Below are 17,578 nucleotides of genomic sequence, written 5' to 3'. Positions count from 1 at the left end.
GGCAGTTCAGAGACACCTCAGTGCGTCACTTTCCGTCGACGCTGCCTCGGGAAAGACCCCTTTCGCCGGGTGTTTTTGTCGAGGGAAGCTGTGTGTTTTGTAACAGTAACTACTCGACATCTGACCTGTCCTTCATCTGGCATCATGACATACTACAAGTTCAGCGGTTTCAGCCAGAGGTTGACAGGGTCGGCACCGGCCACCGCCTACAGTCCGCAGGTAAGCCCGGGAGTTCCCTAGTCGGACAGTGAGAGGCTGGCTACCCTGCGTTAGTGACCTTCATTAACTAACGGTCCTGCGATGGCTGACGGAACAGCGTATCCGAGAGGCCCGAGCCTAAACGTGAAAAATGTATTTCTTTGAGTTGTATTAATGGGGTTATGAATATTAATACTTTTTAATCTTGACAATGGCTTGTGTAACTAGTTAGCAGCGCCCCTCCTGTCCTCACGGAGTTGACAAGCACCTGGTATTTTAATTGTCTAAAGGTGCTTCAAGGAGTTGTCCTAACTTGTTCTGGTGTTGAGATAAAACTGTGTTCTGTTCTAGGGTCTGAGGTCTGGTTTGCCAGCAGAGCCTCCCACCATGACATTTGCTACACCCACCAAGATGGTGTCAGAGTCAGGGGCCATGGTGGAATACCTAGGGGTGAACAAGGTGCCATACTTCCAGAGACTGTTCCAGGTACACTCACTCCTCTCACACTCCCCCTTTCTCTATCCTCTAAACCTTTTCCCCTTCAGGAGACTGAAAAGATTTGGCATGGGTCCCCAGATCCTCAAAAGGTTATACAGGTTATACAACGCCTGGTATGGCATCTGACCGTAAGGCGCTACAGAGGGTAGTGCGAACGGCCCAGTACATCAATGGTTCCAAGCTTCCTGCCATCCAGGACCTATACAATAGGCAGTGTCAGAGGAAAACCCATAAAATTGTCAGAGACTCCAGTCACCCAAGTTATAGACCATTTTCTCTGCTACCGCACGGCAAGATCCAAGATGGCGTAGCAGTAAGTCGTCCTGTGGTATCGTCTCTGTAAATATCTGTAAATATCGTCTCTTTTTCGTTTTAGATATTTTTCTTCGCATATATTTAAAAACATTTTGCTAAACCTAAGCTTCCAAATACTCTCCTGCAATCCGCCTCACCCAATGTAGCTACTTTTCCTAAAGTAATAATATATAATAATATAAATAATATAGTAAAGTATTTATATTTACTGAACCCCCTCAACTGAAGCTAGCCAGCTAACCACCAGCTATGCTAGCGGTCTTCAGCTAACCGGTCATCAGCTAACCTTTAGCTCGGAAAGCTCTCGCCAGTTCGAACAACGCGACGCTAACCAGAGCATAACGGACCTATTTATTTTTTATCCCCGGATTCCCTCCGCAAACGGAACATTTTTTTCAGCTGGATCTTCACAACTAGCTATCGAGCTAAACCGCAACCCATGTTGATTACTCCTGGCTAGCGTTTCCACCCACGTAGCTTGAAGCTAGCCCGGCCAGAGCTCCTGTGTTCCTAGCATACTCCTGGGCTTCTATACCCAGATCCACGACCGGTCTATTGATGTCTCTGCATGAAGAGGAATAAACAGACTCACCCCATCGCGATGTCCTCCAAAGGCTAACTCTCTAGCCCTCGCTATCTCCTTGCTTGCTAATTCGGCATGCTAACTGCTAGCTTGTTTAGCCCAGGTCCGCTAACTACTACCTTGTTTACCCCGGCCTGCTAATCTGTTAGCTTGTTAGCACAGGCCTGCTAACCGTCTGCATCGCAGTGGCCCATATGTACTTTCTATCTCTTCCCGATTTTTAAAATTTGTTTATACCTTCCGGAAACCTGCCTCACCCAATGTGATACGGAATCGCTATTATTTTTAATTTTTAGAACACACTCAAGAACTTCCAGAAGCTAACTAGCTACAAGCTATTTAGTCATTGTTAGTTTTTTTTTAACCTGGATAACACTCGCCAGTCCAGCCCCCCTGCCCCATCCACCGCTGCCCCTGGACTCTGATCACTTGGCTACATAGCTGATGCACGCTGGACTGTCCATTAATCACTGTACTCCATTCTGCTTGTTTGTTTTATCTGTCGGCCCCCGTTGCCTAGTCAATGCCATTTTACCTGCTGTTGTTATGCTAGCTGATTAGCTGTTGTCTCACCCACTGTTTTAGCTAGCTTTCCCAATTCAACACCTGTGATTACTGTATGTCTCTCTCAAATGTCAATATGCCTTGTATACTGTTGCTCAGGTTAGTTATCATTGTTTTAGTTCACAATGGAGCCCCTAGTCCCACTCCTCATACCCCTGATACCTCCTTTGTCCCACCTCCCACATATGCGGTGACCTCACCCATTACAACCAGCATGTCCAGAGATAAAACCTCTCTCATCATCACCCAGTGCCTGGGCTTACCTCCGCCGTACCCGCACCCCACCATACCCCTGTCTGCGCATTATGCCCTGAATATATTCTACCATGCCCAGAAACCTGCTCCTCTTATTCTCTGTCCCCAACGCTCTAGGCGACCAGTTTTGATAGCCTTTAGCCGCACGCTCATACTACTCCTTCTCTGTTCCGCGGGTGATGTGGAGGTAAACCCAGGCCCTGCATGTCCCCAGGCACCCTCATTTGTTGACTTCTGTGATCGAAAAAGCCTTGGTTTCATGCATGTCAACATCAGAAGCCTCCTCCCTAAGTTTGTTCTACTCACTGCTTTAGCACACTCTGCTAACCCTGATGTCCTTGCCGTGTCTGAATCCTGGCTCAGGAAGGCCACCAAAAATTCAGAGATTTCCATACCCAACTATAACATCTTCCGTCAAGATAGAACTGCCAAAGGGGGAGGAGTTGCAGTCTACTGCAGAGATAGCCTGCAAAGTAATGTCTTACTTTCCAGGTCCATACCCAAATAGTTCGAACTACTAATTCTGAAAATTACTCTCTCCAGAAATAAGTCTCTCACTGTTGCCGCCTGCTACCGACCCCCCTCAGCTCCCAGCTGTGCCCTGGACACCATTTGTGAATTGATTGCCCCCCATCTAGCTTCAGAGTTTGTTCTGTTAGGTGACCTAAACTGGGATATGCTTAACACCCCGGCAGTCCTACAATCTAAGCTAGATACCCTCAATCTCACACAAATCATCAAGGAACCCACCATGTACAACCCTAATTCTGTAAGCAAGGGCACCCTCATAGACGTCATCCTGACCAACTGGCCCTCCAAATACACCTCCGCTGTCTTCAACCAGGATCTCAGCGATCACTGCCTCGTTGCCTGTATCCGCTACGGTGCCACAGTCAAACGACCACCCCTCATCACTGTCAAACGCTCCCTAAAACACTTCTGTGAGCAGGCCTTTCTAATCGACCTGGCCCGGGTATCCTGGAAGGACATTGACCACATCCCGTCAGTTGAGGATGCCTGGTCATTCTTTAAGAGTAACTTCCTCACCATTTTAGATAAGCATGCTCCATTCAAAAAATGCAGAACTAAGAACAGATACAGCCCGTGGTTCACTTCAGACCTGACTGCCCTCGACCAGCACAAAAACATCCTGTGGCGGACTGCAATAGCATCGAACAGTCCCGCGATATGCAACTGTTCAGGGAAGTCAGGAACCAATACACGCAGTCAGTCAGGAAAGCTAAGGCCAGCTTCTTCAGGCAGAAGTTTGCATCCTGTAGCTCCAACTCCAAAAAGTTCTGGGACACTGTGAAGTCCATGGAGAACAAGAGCACCTCCTCCCAGCTGCCCACTGCACTGAGGCTAGGGAACACGGTCACCACCGACAAATCCATGATTATCGAAAACTTCAACAAGCATTTCTCAACGGCTGGCCATGCCTTCCGCCTGGCTACTCCTACCTCGGCCAACAGCTCCGGCCCCCGCAGCTCCTCGCCCAAGCCTCTCCAGGTTCTCATTTACCCAAATCCAGATAACAGATGTTCTGAAAGAGCTGCAAAACCTGGACCCGTATAAATCAGCTGGGCTTGACAATCTGGACCCTCTATTTCTGAAACTATAAAAAGACAGTACTGTGCAGCCGTCTTCATCGACCTTGCCAAGGCTTTCGACTCTGTCAATCACCAGATTCTTATCGGCAGACTCAGTAGCCTCGGTTTTTCGGATGACTGCCTTGCCTGGTTCACCAATTACTTTGCAGACAGAGTTCAGTGTGTCAAATCGGAGGGCATGCTGTCCGGTCCTCTGGCAGTCTCTATGGGGGTGCCACAGGGTTCAATTCTCGGGCCGACTCTTTTCTCTGTATATATCAATGATGTTGGTCTTGCTGCGGGCGATTCCCTGATCCACCTCTACGCAGACGACACCATTCTATATACTTTCGGCCCGTCATTGGACACTGTGCTATCTAACCTCCAAACGAGCTTCAATGCCATACAACACCCCTTCCGTGGCCTCTAACTGCTCTTAAACGCTAGTAAAACCAAATGCATGCTTTTCAACCGATCGCTGCCTGACTAGCATCACCACACTGGATGGTTCCGACCTTGAATATGTGGACACCTATAAGTACCTAGGTGTCTGGCTAGACTGGAAACTCTCCTTCCAGACCCATATCAAACATCTCCAATCGAAAATCAAATCAAGAGTCGGCTTCCTATTCCGCAACAAAGCCTCCTTCACTCACGCTGCCAAGCTTACCCTAGTAAAACTGACTATCCTACCGATCCTCGACTTTTCTGCTCTTTTGCACACCAATATCTCTACCTGTACATGATCATCTGATCATTTATCACTCCAGTGTTAATCTGCAATATTGTAATTATTCGCCTACCTCCTCATGCCTTTTGCACACATTGTATATAGACTCCCCTTTTTTTCTACTGTGTTATTGACTTGTTAATTGTTTACTCCATGTGTAACTCTGTGTTGTCTGTTCACACTGCTATGCTTTATCTTGGCCAGGTCGCAGTTGCAAATGAGAACTTGTTCTCAACTATCCTACCTGGTTAAATAAAGGTGAAATAAATAAAAAATAAGAGGTACCGGAGCACCAAGTCTAGGACCAAAAGGCTCCTTAACAGCTTCTACCCCCAAGCCATAAGACTGCTGAACAATGAATACAATTGCGACGGGACAATTTACATTGACCCCCCCTTCCTTTTTGTACCCTGCTGCTACTCGCTGTTTATTATCTATGCATAGTCACTTCACCTACATGTACAAGTTACCTTAACTAGCCTGTACCCCCACACACTGACTCGGTACCGGCGCCCCCTCGTTAATGTTATTCTAATTGTGTTACTTTTTGTTATTAGTTTTTATTTTAGTCTACTTGATAAATATTTTCTTAACTCTTCTTGAACTGCACTGTTGGTTAAGGGCCTGTAAGTAAGCATTTCGTGGTAAAGTCTACACTTGTTGTACGTAAGTCAGCCATAATAAACAGTTGTATTCTCTCTCGAAATCGGAGTTCCTCCAGTTTCAGGCATAGCCCACCTAGGCTAAATGCCTATGATGGAAATCAACACTCATATGCTGCCATTGTTTTTGTTGTTGTTATACAGGGTAGCCTATTTCTACTGATAAACCCTAGCCTACAGCCCAATATATTTTAAACTACAACTTTAGCATAGTATCTTCTAATTCTTTTCTACAAATGACCCACTCAATATCTAGACCTGATTCAATTAATTTGAAAGAAGGCCCTCCCCAAACATGCACTTAATTTGAACTTCATCAATTGAATTGGCTGTAAGCTACAATGGTGATAGCCTATTGACAATAAATGACTGACAATAAATTACATCGATAACGTGATGTGTAATTGCGAAAAACACAATCCAGTTGATAAATGTATAGAATTTTGTTGCATTCATGCATTGTTACACCGTTTATTATAAGCACTATCCTATACATAATGTTGGCACTGGCAGTCAAACTTAGCAACACTAAGTAGACACTTTTTAACTACACATGTCACAATTCAATGTTACAGTGCACGGACAGTCTATTTTTGGACAATTTATCGCTATATGCTCGTGACGCCATTGACGCTCACAGACGTCTGTTTTCACTCCCCTGTATTCTATTTCCAGCTGAGCACGCTCGTTCAGGCACGTAAAAGAAAACTCTGCCTGTGTGATTTGTGCTTAACAGTCCTCTTTCTCTGTCCCTGCCTCAGACATCAGATGGCGTTCCAGTCCATCTGAAGAGAGGTGTCCCTGACCGACTGTTGTACCGCACCACCATGGCCCTGACAGTAGGGGGAGCACTTTACTGCCTCGTGGCCCTCTACATCGCTGCACAACCCAGGAAAACGACCTAAACCCAGTCCAGCCCTATATCCCCAGCCAAGTTCACCAGGGGTCTGTTCAGAAGGGCCCAACATTACAGAAGTGTTCAGATTCTTTATAATATTCTAAAAGTTTCACCTCACTGATGACACCCCTGGCTTGGCCCGGGATCAACTAACCCGACACCTATCACATCATCCACGGCTCGAGGACTGAAACTATACAGAGCAATTATGTTGAGGAGGAACAAAGATATGAATGTAATTATGAGAAAGTGTGATGTCTGTCTGTCACATTTGTATAAAAATAAGTTGATAAATGTGATAAAAACAGTTAAATACCCAGTGATCCTCTGTCCTTTATTGGCATGGTTCCCAAAGCAGCCAACTGTGTCTCATCTGCTCCGAGGCACAGATCTGGGGAAGGGTACCAAATGAATTCTGCAGAATTGAAAGGTCCCCAAGAACACAGTGGCCTCCATCATTCTTAAATGGAAGAAGTTTGGAACCACCAAGACTTTTCCTAGAGCTGGCCGCCCGGCCAAACTGAGCAATCGGGGAGGAAGGGTCTTGGTCAGGGAGGTGACCAAGAACCTGATGGTCACTCTGACAGAGCTCCATAGTTCCTCTGTGGAGATGAGAGACCATCTCCTCAGCATTCCAGCAATCAGGCCTTTATGGTAGAGTGGCCAGACGGAAGCCACTCCTCAGTAAAAGGCACATGACAGCCTGCTTGGAGTTTACCAAAAGGCACCTAAAGAACTCTGACCATGAGAAACAAGATTTCATTATTTGACCTGAATGCCAAGTGTCATGTCTGGAGGAAACCTGGCACCATCCCTACGGTGAAGCATGGTGGTGGCAGCATCATGCTGTGGGGATGCTTATTAGCAGTAGGGACTGGGAGACTTATTAGGATTGAGGGAAAGATGAACAGAGCCAAGTACAGAGAGATCCTTGATGAAAACCTGCTTCAGAGCACTCAGAACCTCAGACTGGGGTGAAGGTTCACCTTCCAACAGGACAACGACCCTAAGCACACAGCCAAGACAACGCAGGAGTGGCTTCGGTACAAATCTCTGAATGCCCTTGAGTGGCCCAGCCAGAGCCCGGACTTGACCCGTGATTATTATTATTTGACCCTGCTGGTCATCTATGAACATTTGAACATCTTGCCCATGTTATGTTATAATCTCCACCCGGCACTGCCAGAAGAGGACTGGCCACCCCTCATATCCTGGTTCCTCTCTAGGTTTCTTCCTAGGTTCCGGCCTTACTAGGGTTTTTTTCCGAGCCACCGTGCTTCTGCACCTGCATTGCTTGCTGTTTGGGGTTTTAGGCTGGGTTTCTGTACAGCACTTTGTGACATCAGCTGATGTAAGAAGGGCTTTATAAATACATTTGATTGACCCTGAACCCCATCCAACCTGGAAAGGATCTGCAGAGAAGAATTGGAGAAACTCCCCAAATACAGGTGTGCCAAGCTTGTAGCGTCATACCCAAGAAGACTCGAGGATGTAATCGCTGCCAAAAGTGCTTCAACAAAGTACTGAGTAAAGAGTCTGAATACTTATGTAAATGTGAGTTTTTATTTGACCATTTGCAAGCATTTCTTAACTGTTTTTGCTTTGTCAATATGGGGTATTGTGTGCAGATTGAGGGGAAGAATAAAACGATGTAATCCATTTTACAATAAGGCTGTGGCTTAACAAAATGTGGAAAAATTTAAGGGGGTTGAATACCTTTCGAATACACTGAACAACATTGGCTCTCTCTCTGACCGACAGCTTTAGAATGGCTGTGACAGACCTATTCCCACACAGCTTTAGAATGGCTGTGACAGACCTATTCCCACACAGCTTTAGAATGGCTGTGACAGACCTATTCCCACACAGCTTTAGAATGGCTGTGATAGACCTATTCCCACACAGCTTTAGAATGGCTGTGACAGACCTATTCCCACACAGCTTTAGAATGGCTGTGACAGACCTATTCCCACACAGCTTTAGAATGGCTGTGACAGACCTATTCCCACACAGCTTTAGAATGGCTGTGACAGACCTATTCCCACACAGCTTTAGAATGGCTGTGACAGACCTATTCCCACACAGCTTTAGAATGGCTGTGACAGACCTATTCCCACACAGCTTTAGAATGGCTGTGACAGACCTATTCCCACACAGCTTTAGAATGGCTGTGACAGACCTATTCCCAACACAGCTTTAGAATGGCTGTGACAGACCTATTCCCACACAGCTTTAGAATGGCTGTGACAGACCTATTCCCACACAGCTTTAGAATGGCTGTGACAGACCTATTCCCACACAGCTTTAGACAGCCTACAGACTTCTGCACCACAGGTCTGCTAGAGTAAGTGTGTGTTTCTGAAAGACCTCCGTCTGGTGCAGTCTGAGCTGCTGTTCACTTGGCTCTTGGGCGCCCTTCGTCTCTTGTGGAGGGGGTGGCCGGCTGTGGTGTTATTGCCGGATGCTCCTCTTTGCCTCTATAAGCCAGGGAGACATGTCAGGCTCTTTCCTCATTTTATTTGCTACGGTTTTACATCTACAGGTTCCCATGGCTTGGCTGCCCAGCTTATTCCACAAGGCTACACGTACAATACATCTATCCCGTCTCTCCTCGTCCAATCCGGTGTCTCTCCCTCCTTCACCCTTTCTCTGTGATTGTGTCACGACGACCCACTACAGCTCTCTATCGTGTGTTCTATTGTTCCTGCTCTTAGAGAAAGAGAACAGCATGTCAGTAACTCTACCTGTCACCAAGAAGAGGGAGAAAGACTGAGGTAAACAGAGAAAAAGCGCAGTGGGGGGGGGGGTAATAAAAGAGGGAGAGCTTGTATGATCAGACTGCTGAAGACAAATGGTCATGAAATATTAATCCCTCTATTAGCGAGAGTATTGACTCATTCCCCAGCCCATTTCAGAACCCACTCACTCCCCCTCCCCTTTTCTCCTTTCCCCCCACTCTCTTTCTTTCCGCACACTCTCTACCCCCTTCCCTTTCTCCCTCCCCTGAACACAAGGTAAAGATTGGAGCAGTTCTCCGGGGAGGAACAAAAGACAAATTACCTTTCAGTACACAGCAACACACACACAGCCCCGCCATAGTACAGAAAATGAATCAATGAAGTCGTGATATTGAAAGATGGCAGCTAGAGTAATTGGAGCCGTGTGTGTAATGCACAGCTGTGGCGGTCACTGTTTTGTTGTCTGTAATTACCCAGTTACAAGCCTATTGGATCAACCATAATCAGAGGAATACAAAGACAACGTCTGTAGAGAACTAAGACTTTATTTGTCAAAAGGGGTAAGTCTGGAATCTTTTTTGAAGGCAACATATTTTACAGGAGAGAGCCTGTCCACTCCAACAGTCCAGTACATATTCAGATACCAATGGAATACAGCAGGATTACTACAGGGATAATGGATCAGCTGCCTGGAGGACTGACCTATAAACCATATGCACGTACAGAAATGAACACTCTCTCCCCAGTCCATCACTTCCTCACTCACTCTCTCCCCAGTCCATCACTTGATCTTGTAGGTGAGGTGTTTGCGGTGCCAGTGGATCCAGGCAGGGGCGGCGACTAGCCCAGTCAGGTAACCAATCACTGCACCCAGACTGCAGGAGACGGGCCACACCTACAGACAATTGTAGATAGAAAAACAATGTGTAGAACAGACATGGCTTGCTGATATGAAAGGAATTGTGTCAATCTTCTCATGGCCTCTCTGTGTGTGTTCTGACCTGCCAGGGCCGGTCCCAGTCCAATGGGATGGGGAAGGCTCCTAGCCAGGCTCCGACAACACTGCAGCCGACCACCATCTGTAGAGAGGTGTCCCACACCGACATGGCCCTGAAATACACACACAACTATTGTGTATTGTGGTGGCAGCATCATGTTATGGGTATGCTTGTCACAGGCAGGGACTAGGGAGTTTGTTAGGATCAACAGAAATATGAAAGGAGCAAACGTAAAACGTTACAAGAAAACCTACCTTCTGAAAACGTAATCCTATGAGAGGGTTTTGTTTTTCTGCGGAACAATTACACACATTTTTATGCAAAAGACCCACCATAATGGCTTTCTAAGAGGTGCTGAGTGTTCCTGAGTGGTCTAGTTTCAGTGCCGACTTAAATCTGTTTTCAAATCAAATCAGAGACTCGGTTTAAATACTGCTGCCCATCAATGACTCCCAACCAAATTTACTGAGCCTGAGTGATGTTGACAAAATCTATGGATATTTGTTGCCCTAAGAGTTGTGCAAAGTTGGTAGAATCTTAATGAAAATGATAAACAGTGGTAATGACTGATAAAAGTGCTTCCATCTAGTATTAACTGGGTGGGTTGAGACTTACCCAATTATGTTTCAGTTAGTTTTTTTTAAAGTAAAGGTGTAGATCTGTAGGAATAATTTTTTTCTTCTCTCTTTTTAGATTTAATTTTAAGCCAGCAAAATGTGACAAAAGTTCAAGCAGGTGTAGACTATCAATAGGCATTATATAGATATTTAACACACAAAGCATCTTCATTGTGAAGCTTATGATGTCGTTGTGAAGACTGCCTCCTAGTGGACATACAAGGGAGAGCAGCAGAGAGAAAGGAGTTGGAGAAAGAGCTGGGCAACATGGCTTAATCTATTTTTCAACATCTCGAAAAACCTTTATTTTTTTAACGTTTTTTAAATAAGCTTTGTTGCACAATTAATTATCAATATACTACATTTCAAACAGTCCGGAATAATCAAATGAATTCAGGTACAATTGTACCTAGGCCTAAATATAAGCCTTCAACCCTAATTTAATTAGTTGATCAAAATAGTTTAACCTGCTTGTTGTTGTTGCTGCAATAAATCACTTATCTGGCTCTCAAGTCTGTCTTTGAAAATGCTATTTTTGTTACAAATGTAAGCTGAACCATGCACAACCACTAATAATGACCAACTTCTGGTAGCAGGTATAGGAAATGAACACAGGTCTCATAAACAATCTCTCAAGCACAAGCCCACCTGCTAGTGAGTAACCAGCTAATCGTTATATTTATATTAAAGCCAACTTGTATCTATTTGCTTGCTAACCAGGTAGAACAGTTGAACTGTTATGAATACACCCGCCTGTCGGTCTCCAACTGTTTGAACAACATTGCCTGTTCCTTATATAAAAACGTATTTTTATACTCATGGCACATTTGCATAACACAGACTAGACAGCCAGCACATAACAGTCTGGCTAAAATGCTGCTGGTGGTACCACAATGCCACACGTGAAAGAAACTGAGCATACAGTACATTTTTTACAATCATATTCATTGATACTCCCGTCTTGTAGGCTCTGCTCTGTTCTACTTTTGGTGGAGTTGAGACATAAAAAAGGTACCTTTACAAAGTTGAAGTTCTCTATTACAGTAAAATAATGTCTCAATGTGTTTTGGCGTCCATATCACCGAATCTGTTGGACCAAACATCAAACGCAAATAGAGAGTTGAAACAGCTTGTTGTCAGAGAGGAAGAAGATGCTCTTTCATTGTTGTTGTTGTTGTGAGTGACAGGGGGAGGGGATTGGTGTCTATGTGCAAGTGGGAAGGTGCACCGTGCACACAGCACAGAGGGAGGGAAGGAGATGAGACCAATAAGACAAACACTCAGAAAAACAGAAAAACCTAGATTCTTGCGATAAAGGTATTTGAAAATTTGCGCTAATTTCGAATTATCACCCAGCCCTAGTTGGAGAGAGAGTTTGACTAGAGAGAGAATACGAGGATCAGAAAATGCATGAGATTGAGAGAGTCAGAGTTAGATAGAGGTAGTACCCATGTCGGCTGAACACTCTTATCCAAGCCTGGACGTTGGGCCCAAGGACACAGACACACCGCAGAGTGGTCAGACTGGTCAACAACACAGCCAGAGAGAAAGTCTCCAACGCAGTCCTAACACAATGAAAAGAGTCAGAAACAGACTTACAACACAATCTGACACACCCAATCTTGGCAGTTGGAAACACACATACTCTTGGCAGAACTCACTCCAGTAGCGGTGCTCCATACAGGATCACTACAGTGTGGAAGAACAGACAGGAGAGGAGCAGGTAGAGACAGGAACGTACCAACCTAGACACCTGAGGGAGCAGAAGAGGAGATTATCAGCTTAAACTGTTCAGTACTGGTCTGATATAAAACTGATCATAACCTCAGATGTGTGTGTGCCTCTGTACCTTGTAGGTGATAGTGTGTTTCTTGGTGGGGGAGCTGACCCCCAGCAGCCAGAACAGGGTGATGTTGACCACGGCAACCGCCCCTGCAACAGAGTACAGCCACAGCAGGTGTGTCCCGTACACAGAGAAACCTGGCACTAGCACCGCTGGCACCACTGTCGCCATAAACACCCCTGACGCCATGATGGCGTGGCTGGACGCCATTTGTCTGATCTCCTGGTCCCACATGGTGCTGGAGAGAGGTCTGGTCAGGTCTACCTGTACTGAGATAGGAAATATGGTATCATGTTACATCGACTGAGAGGAAAAGACGTAGCCGTTACATGGCGAGTCCACAACCCTATATATAACCCCCTGTACAATAAAGGCATGGTTAAAACATGCAGACATTAACAGCTATTAGCACAAAACCAACGAACTAGGGAAGATACAAGCAGTGCCAGTGGATATTCTGATTCGCCTTACATTGAGAACCTCTTGCTTCTGAGATGTTGCGACGTTGACGTTTTTTGGCTGCTAGCTACTGCTTTTGTGGCCTAGCTAGCTTCATCCTCAGACGTATGACAGTAGCTACTATTCTAAATGAGACAAATTAACTATACGTGACAGTTTTTCTACATTTCACATAGACACTGACGATAATGTAGTGTTCATTCATCAGACTCACTCACTTCCGTAAACATGGTGCCGGGCAAGGTCAAATGCTTGGACCCACCCTACATTGACTGACATATCTGGCAGCCAATAAGGATTTACCCCACCGGGGAGATCAACGAATCAGATTCGGATGTCCCAGATGAACGGGAAGTTTACAATCTTTGTTGACACACGAGCTACACATTTAGGTACAATTTCTTAGCGAAATAGTTGATTTTTGTCAAAACAAAGAAAAGATGGTTTGCGACAATTGTAAGTACGTCCTTTTCAGGATGATTCAAATTTCTGTTCGTAAAGCATGTTATAACGCTTACGTTAGAAAGCGATGCTGTGTTAGCCGATGGCAGGTATCTTAACGTTACTCTGGCTAGTTAGCTGGCTAGCTAACGTTAGCTGATTCTGTTAATCTGAGCAACAGTATCTAGTTAGAAACTATTGCAGAAGGCTTGTTTTGTTGTTTAGTCTACGTAATTAACATGCCATATTGTGTATCCGAGAACGAACGAGAAGTGCTTGTGTGACTCCTGCAGCTAGCAATGAATTCCCATCTCGCCCCATCTTTTTTCTTAATTTCTCCTCTATTTCATAACTTTTCTTCCTCGTCCTCTCTATTCTCTTTTTCTCTCAGGTGAGAAGAAGCTGGGCAGGGTGATAACTCCAGACACCTGGAAGGATGGTGCGAGAAACACTACAGGTAAAGTATTGTAGTTACATAATTTTGTATTCCGATGTTTAGAATTCTTTGATACTCATAATTCATTACAGTATTGTATTATGTTTATTAGAGAGTGGTGGGCGGAAGCTGAACGAGAACAAGGCTCTGACATCTAAGAAGGCCAGGTAAGACCGTTGTTGTTTTTGTTGAATGATGGGAGCTGGTTGATGTTGTATATGGTCATTAATATGTTACAGTAATATGATTATGTCAACAGGTTTGATCCTTATGGGAAGCCAGGAAAGTCAGGCTTTGGCATCTGCAGAATCTGCAAGAGCTCTGTTCACCAATCAGGATCTCACTACTGCCAGGGCTGTGCCTACAAGAAAGGTACTATATCTACCTAAGCACACACACAATGTTTTATTACATTTTGGTCGCTCTTTCAGAAGCAAATTGTTTGACACTTTCACCTGATAACAATCTCCCTTATCTCCCTTTTTCTTTCTCAGGTATCTGTGCCATGTGTGGGAAAAAGGTTCTGGACACCAAGAACTACAAGCAGACCTCTGTCTGACAGGCTTCTGACAGGCCACCAGGAGGACCAGAGGGAGAGGGGAGGGAGGAGAAGATAGCGGGGGAGGAAGGTGTGCACGAGGAGAAGATAGCGGGGGAGGAAGGTGTGCACGAGGAGAAGATAGCGGGGGAGGAAGGTGTGCACGAGGAGAAGATAGCGGGGGAGGAAGGTGTGCACGAGGAGAAGATAGCGGGGGAGGAAGGTGTGCACGAGGAGAAGATAGCGGGGGAGGAAGGTGTGCACGAGGAGAAGATAGCGGGGGAGGAAGGTGTGCACGAGGAAGATAGCGGGGGAGGAAGGTGTGCACGAGGAGAAGATAGCGGGGAGGAAGGTGTGCACGAGGAGAAGGTAGCGGGGGAGGAAGGTGTGCACGAGGAGAAGATAGCGGGGGAGGAAGGTGTGCAGGAGGAGAAGATAGCGGGGGAGGAAGGTGTGCACGAGGAGAAGATAGCGGGGGAGGAAGGTGTGCAGGAGGAGAAGATAGAGGGGGAGGAAGGCGTGCACGAGGAATGACGACTTTATCCTGTTGTTCAGACCCCCTGACTGTCTAAAACACTCATAGCAGACTTGCAGTCAAGGGGTTTTTACTCTGTGTGTGTGTGTGACAGATGTGGAGCAGGGTTTCCCTCCCTGTTGTAAAGCTCCTATAATTTTCAGCTTTGTAGCAGCAATACGTGGCCAGCACTGTTCCACACACCAAATCGGAGGCTACTTTTAGTTTTAATAGCTGAACTGATGGTTTCTCTCCTGTTGTGTCAAATCTGCTCTGATACAGGAGTTTCCTTTCATTGATTCTTTGTGAATTATATCAAGTGTTATGTTTTTTGAGTGCATTAAAATATTCAATATGTAACGACAATGATATGATTATTTATTACCTTTGTGTACGAAAGACCAAAACTTTACAACAAGTATGTCTGTTCAGTGTACATGGTCTTATTCAGTAGTCATGATCACGAGTCATTACCCTCTTCTGTCTTGCCGTGTTCACGTGCTCCTCGTTTTCTCTGAGATTTCTGACTTTCTAACTGGTTTAACTCGGCACATGTATAACTACAACCAGCTGGCTAGTCGGAAATGTCTTGAGTTTCCTAATTCCGACTAGCACGTGAACGTGGGATCTCTGTCAGCTCTATGCCCCACAGCGATTGTTTTAGAACCTCTGTCATCATCATGATGTGACACAGCATGCTGTAACTGCCTGTGCAACCCAGGGTCAGAGGTTGGCTAAGTCATTGACATTTAAATGTCCTGTCTGTCCTCAGGCTCTCCACTCTACCCCACCATACACACATCCAGCCTGTTACACAAAAAGGAAGAGCCAAACCACTACCGTCGTAGTGATATCATTTTATTGAGAACACATGATTTATGAAAACAAATATGGCAACGTAGAGAGGAAAACATTGTTGCACATATTAAGAAATGAACACAGTATAGAAAACATTAGGAATGCCTTCCTAATATTGAGTTGCACCCACTTTTGCCCTCAGAGCAGCCTCAATTCGCCAGAGCAGGGACAACAAGGTGTCGAAATATTCCACAGAGATACTAGCCCATGTTGACTCCAATGCTTCCTATAGTTGTCAAGTTGGCTGGATGTCCTTTGGGTGGTGAACCATTCTTGATACACACAGGAAACTGTTGAGCGTGAAAACCCCAGCAGGGGTGTAGTTCTTGACACAGTCAAACCAGTGTGCCTGGCACCTACTACCATAACCCCGTTCAAAGGCACTTCAATCTTTTGTCTTGCCCATTCACCCTCTGAATGGCACACATACACAATCCATGTCAATTATCTCAAGGCTTAAAAATCCTTCTTTAACCTGTCTCCTTTGTACACTCGGTGCATCTATAGTGGGACATTTTGGCTTATGGCTCCCCAGTGGGTGGACCTATGCCCTCCCAGGCCCACCCATGGCTGAGCCCCTGCCCAGTCATGTGAAATCCATAGATTAGGGCCTAATTTATTTATTTAAATTTAGTGATTTCTTTCTATGAACTTTAACTCAATACAATCTTTGAAATTGTTGCATGTTGCATTTATATTTTTGTTCAGTATATTTATGTACAGTAGAATGTTTTAAGATTGTCAGGTTTCTAACTGAGGCTAGCTGAAGGCACCCATTTTTACACACACACACACAACATGCAGGTGGTCACGTTCGACTGTTGATCTTCTGAACCCCACGCATCACTAGACACATGTGCATGCACAGACACACGCACACACACATCATTATAATATATACACCAACACCAGAAAAGCCATGTTTCTCTCTCATGGATAACATGTGATTAACATGTGATTTGTCAGTCCAGAACTTCAAGCAGCTTAAAGCAGTTTGAAACACATTCCGAGTTGAGTGAGAGAGAGAGTGTGAAGTACTCACGCTGCCTCTATAACCACGGGAACTCCAGCTGGCTGTAAGTGCCTCAGATATCGCCATGGCAATCTGCTTGGTCAGATGCTCCTGGACTGGTGAGGGTAACAGTGCACATGCACAGAATGTTGGATATTTGTTACAGTAATGTTCTAAGGTAATACGTGTATGTATATGTCCTTTGTACCATATGCACTATGTGTATGTAAATTAGCGTGTGTGATATTTCTGTTTTGTATTTTTAATACATTTGCAAAAATTTCTTTAACCTGTTTTTGCTTTGTATTGTGTGTCGATTAATGAGGGGGGTATTTAATCAATTTTAGAATAAGGCTGTAATGTAAGAAAATGTGGGAAAAGTCAAGGGGTCTGAACACTTTCCCGAATACGATGTATACTGTTTGAAGAAGTTTGGAACCACCAAGACTCTTCCTAGATGAGCAATAGGGGGAGAATGTCCTTGGTCAGCGAGGTGACCAATAACCCGATGGACAGTCTGATAGAGCTTCAGAGGTCACTCCACCAATTAGGCCTTTATGGTAGAGTGGCCAGACAGAAACCACTCCTCAGTAAAAGACACATGACAGCCCGCTTGGAGTTTGCCAAAAGGCACCTAAAGGACACTCAGACCATGAGAAAGAAGATTCAAGATTCAAGTACAGAGCGATCCTTGATGAAAACCTGCTCCAGAGCGCTCAGGACCTCAGACAGGACAACAACCCTAAGCACACAGCCAAGACAATGCAGGAGTGGCTTCAGGACAAGTCTGTGAATATCCTTGAGCGGCCCAGCCAGAGCCGGGACTTGAAAA

At 45.3% G+C, this 17,578-nt stretch overlaps 3 protein-coding genes across 52 annotated transcripts; 2 read left to right on the top strand and 1 right to left on the bottom strand.

The window, feature by feature from the left end:
* The first annotated feature begins 27 nt into the window (after positions 1-27).
* On the top strand, positions 28-6,611 carry LOC118379350 (cytochrome c oxidase subunit 7A-related protein, mitochondrial). Its single transcript, XM_035766377.2, has 3 exons — positions 28-219; positions 550-684; positions 6,156-6,611. Exons 1-3 carry the CDS (start codon positions 145-147, stop codon positions 6,297-6,299), a joined length of 354 nt encoding a protein of 117 aa, XP_035622270.1. The 5' UTR covers positions 28-144; the 3' UTR covers positions 6,300-6,611.
* A 2,946-nt stretch (positions 6,612-9,557) lies between these two features.
* LOC118379348 (phosphatidylinositol-glycan biosynthesis class F protein-like) lies at positions 9,558-13,205 on the bottom strand. Of its 3 annotated transcripts, XM_052492174.1 has the most exons (7): positions 12,960-13,205; positions 12,495-12,757; positions 12,307-12,398; positions 12,094-12,210; positions 10,032-10,140; positions 9,818-9,925; positions 9,558-9,786 (listed from the first exon to the last, which is right to left on the bottom strand). In XM_052492174.1, exons 2-7 carry the CDS (start codon positions 12,720-12,722, stop codon positions 9,781-9,783), a joined length of 660 nt encoding a protein of 219 aa, XP_052348134.1. In that variant the 5' UTR covers positions 12,723-12,757; positions 12,960-13,205; the 3' UTR covers positions 9,558-9,780. The 3 variants fall into 3 exon arrangements, with proteins under 3 accessions (XP_052348134.1, XP_035622264.1, XP_035622266.1); XM_035766371.2 differs by having other exon boundaries at positions 9,558-9,925; XM_035766373.2 differs by having other exon boundaries at positions 9,558-9,925; positions 12,495-12,752.
* A 45-nt stretch (positions 13,206-13,250) lies between these two features.
* Positions 13,251-15,242, top strand: LOC118379349 (cysteine-rich PDZ-binding protein). 48 transcript variants are annotated; one of them, XM_052492369.1, is made up of 8 exons: positions 13,251-13,403; positions 13,780-13,845; positions 13,937-13,991; positions 14,084-14,196; positions 14,319-14,651; positions 14,683-14,731; positions 14,765-14,846; positions 14,880-15,242. In XM_052492369.1, exons 1-5 carry the CDS (start codon positions 13,388-13,390, stop codon positions 14,381-14,383), a joined length of 315 nt encoding a protein of 104 aa, XP_052348329.1. In that variant the 5' UTR covers positions 13,251-13,387; the 3' UTR covers positions 14,384-14,651; positions 14,683-14,731; positions 14,765-14,846; positions 14,880-15,242. The 48 variants fall into 48 exon arrangements, with proteins under 48 accessions (XP_052348329.1, XP_052348376.1, XP_052348344.1 ...); XM_052492416.1 differs by having other exon boundaries at positions 14,319-14,486; positions 14,831-15,242; XM_052492384.1 differs by having other exon boundaries at positions 14,319-14,486; positions 14,798-15,242.
* The last annotated feature ends 2,336 nt before the right edge of the window (positions 15,243-17,578 follow it).

Source organism: Oncorhynchus keta, chromosome 3 (assembly GCF_023373465.1).
Source record: "Oncorhynchus keta strain PuntledgeMale-10-30-2019 chromosome 3, Oket_V2, whole genome shotgun sequence".
Classification (NCBI taxonomy): Eukaryota; Metazoa; Chordata; class Actinopteri; order Salmoniformes; family Salmonidae; genus Oncorhynchus; species Oncorhynchus keta.
Note: the sequence above shows the minus strand (reverse complement) of the source record. Positions and strands in the feature narration are given on the sequence as shown.

What these genes read in the sequence shown, in the direction of transcription:
- LOC118379350 (XM_035766377.2), top strand. Translation starts at nt 145, where the DNA reads ATGACATACTACAAGTTCAGCGGTTTCAGCCAGAGGTTGACAGGGTCG. An exon ending in CCACCGCCTACAGTCCGCAG is followed by an intron (nt 220 to 549) that starts GTAAGCCCGGGA and finishes GTTCTGTTCTAG; the next exon opens with GGTCTGAGGTCTGGTTTGCC. An exon ending in ACTTCCAGAGACTGTTCCAG is followed by an intron (nt 685 to 6,155) that starts GTACACTCACTC and finishes TCCCTGCCTCAG; the next exon opens with ACATCAGATGGCGTTCCAGT.
- LOC118379348 (XM_035766371.2), bottom strand. Translation starts at nt 12,722, where the DNA reads ATGTGGGACCAGGAGATCAGACAAATGGCGTCCAGCCACGCCATCATG. An exon ending in AACACACTATCACCTACAAG is followed by an intron (nt 12,399 to 12,494) that starts GTACAGAGGCAC and finishes CTGCTCCCTCAG; the next exon opens with GTGTCTAGGTTGGTACGTTC. An exon ending in TATGGAGCACCGCTACTGGA is followed by an intron (nt 12,211 to 12,306) that starts GTGAGTTCTGCC and finishes TCATTGTGTTAG; the next exon opens with GACTGCGTTGGAGACTTTCT.
- LOC118379349 (XM_052492416.1), top strand. An exon ending in CTGACATCTAAGAAGGCCAG is followed by an intron (nt 13,992 to 14,083) that starts GTAAGACCGTTG and finishes TTATGTCAACAG; the next exon opens with GTTTGATCCTTATGGGAAGC. An exon ending in GGGCTGTGCCTACAAGAAAG is followed by an intron (nt 14,197 to 14,318) that starts GTACTATATCTA and finishes TTTCTTTCTCAG; the next exon opens with GTATCTGTGCCATGTGTGGG.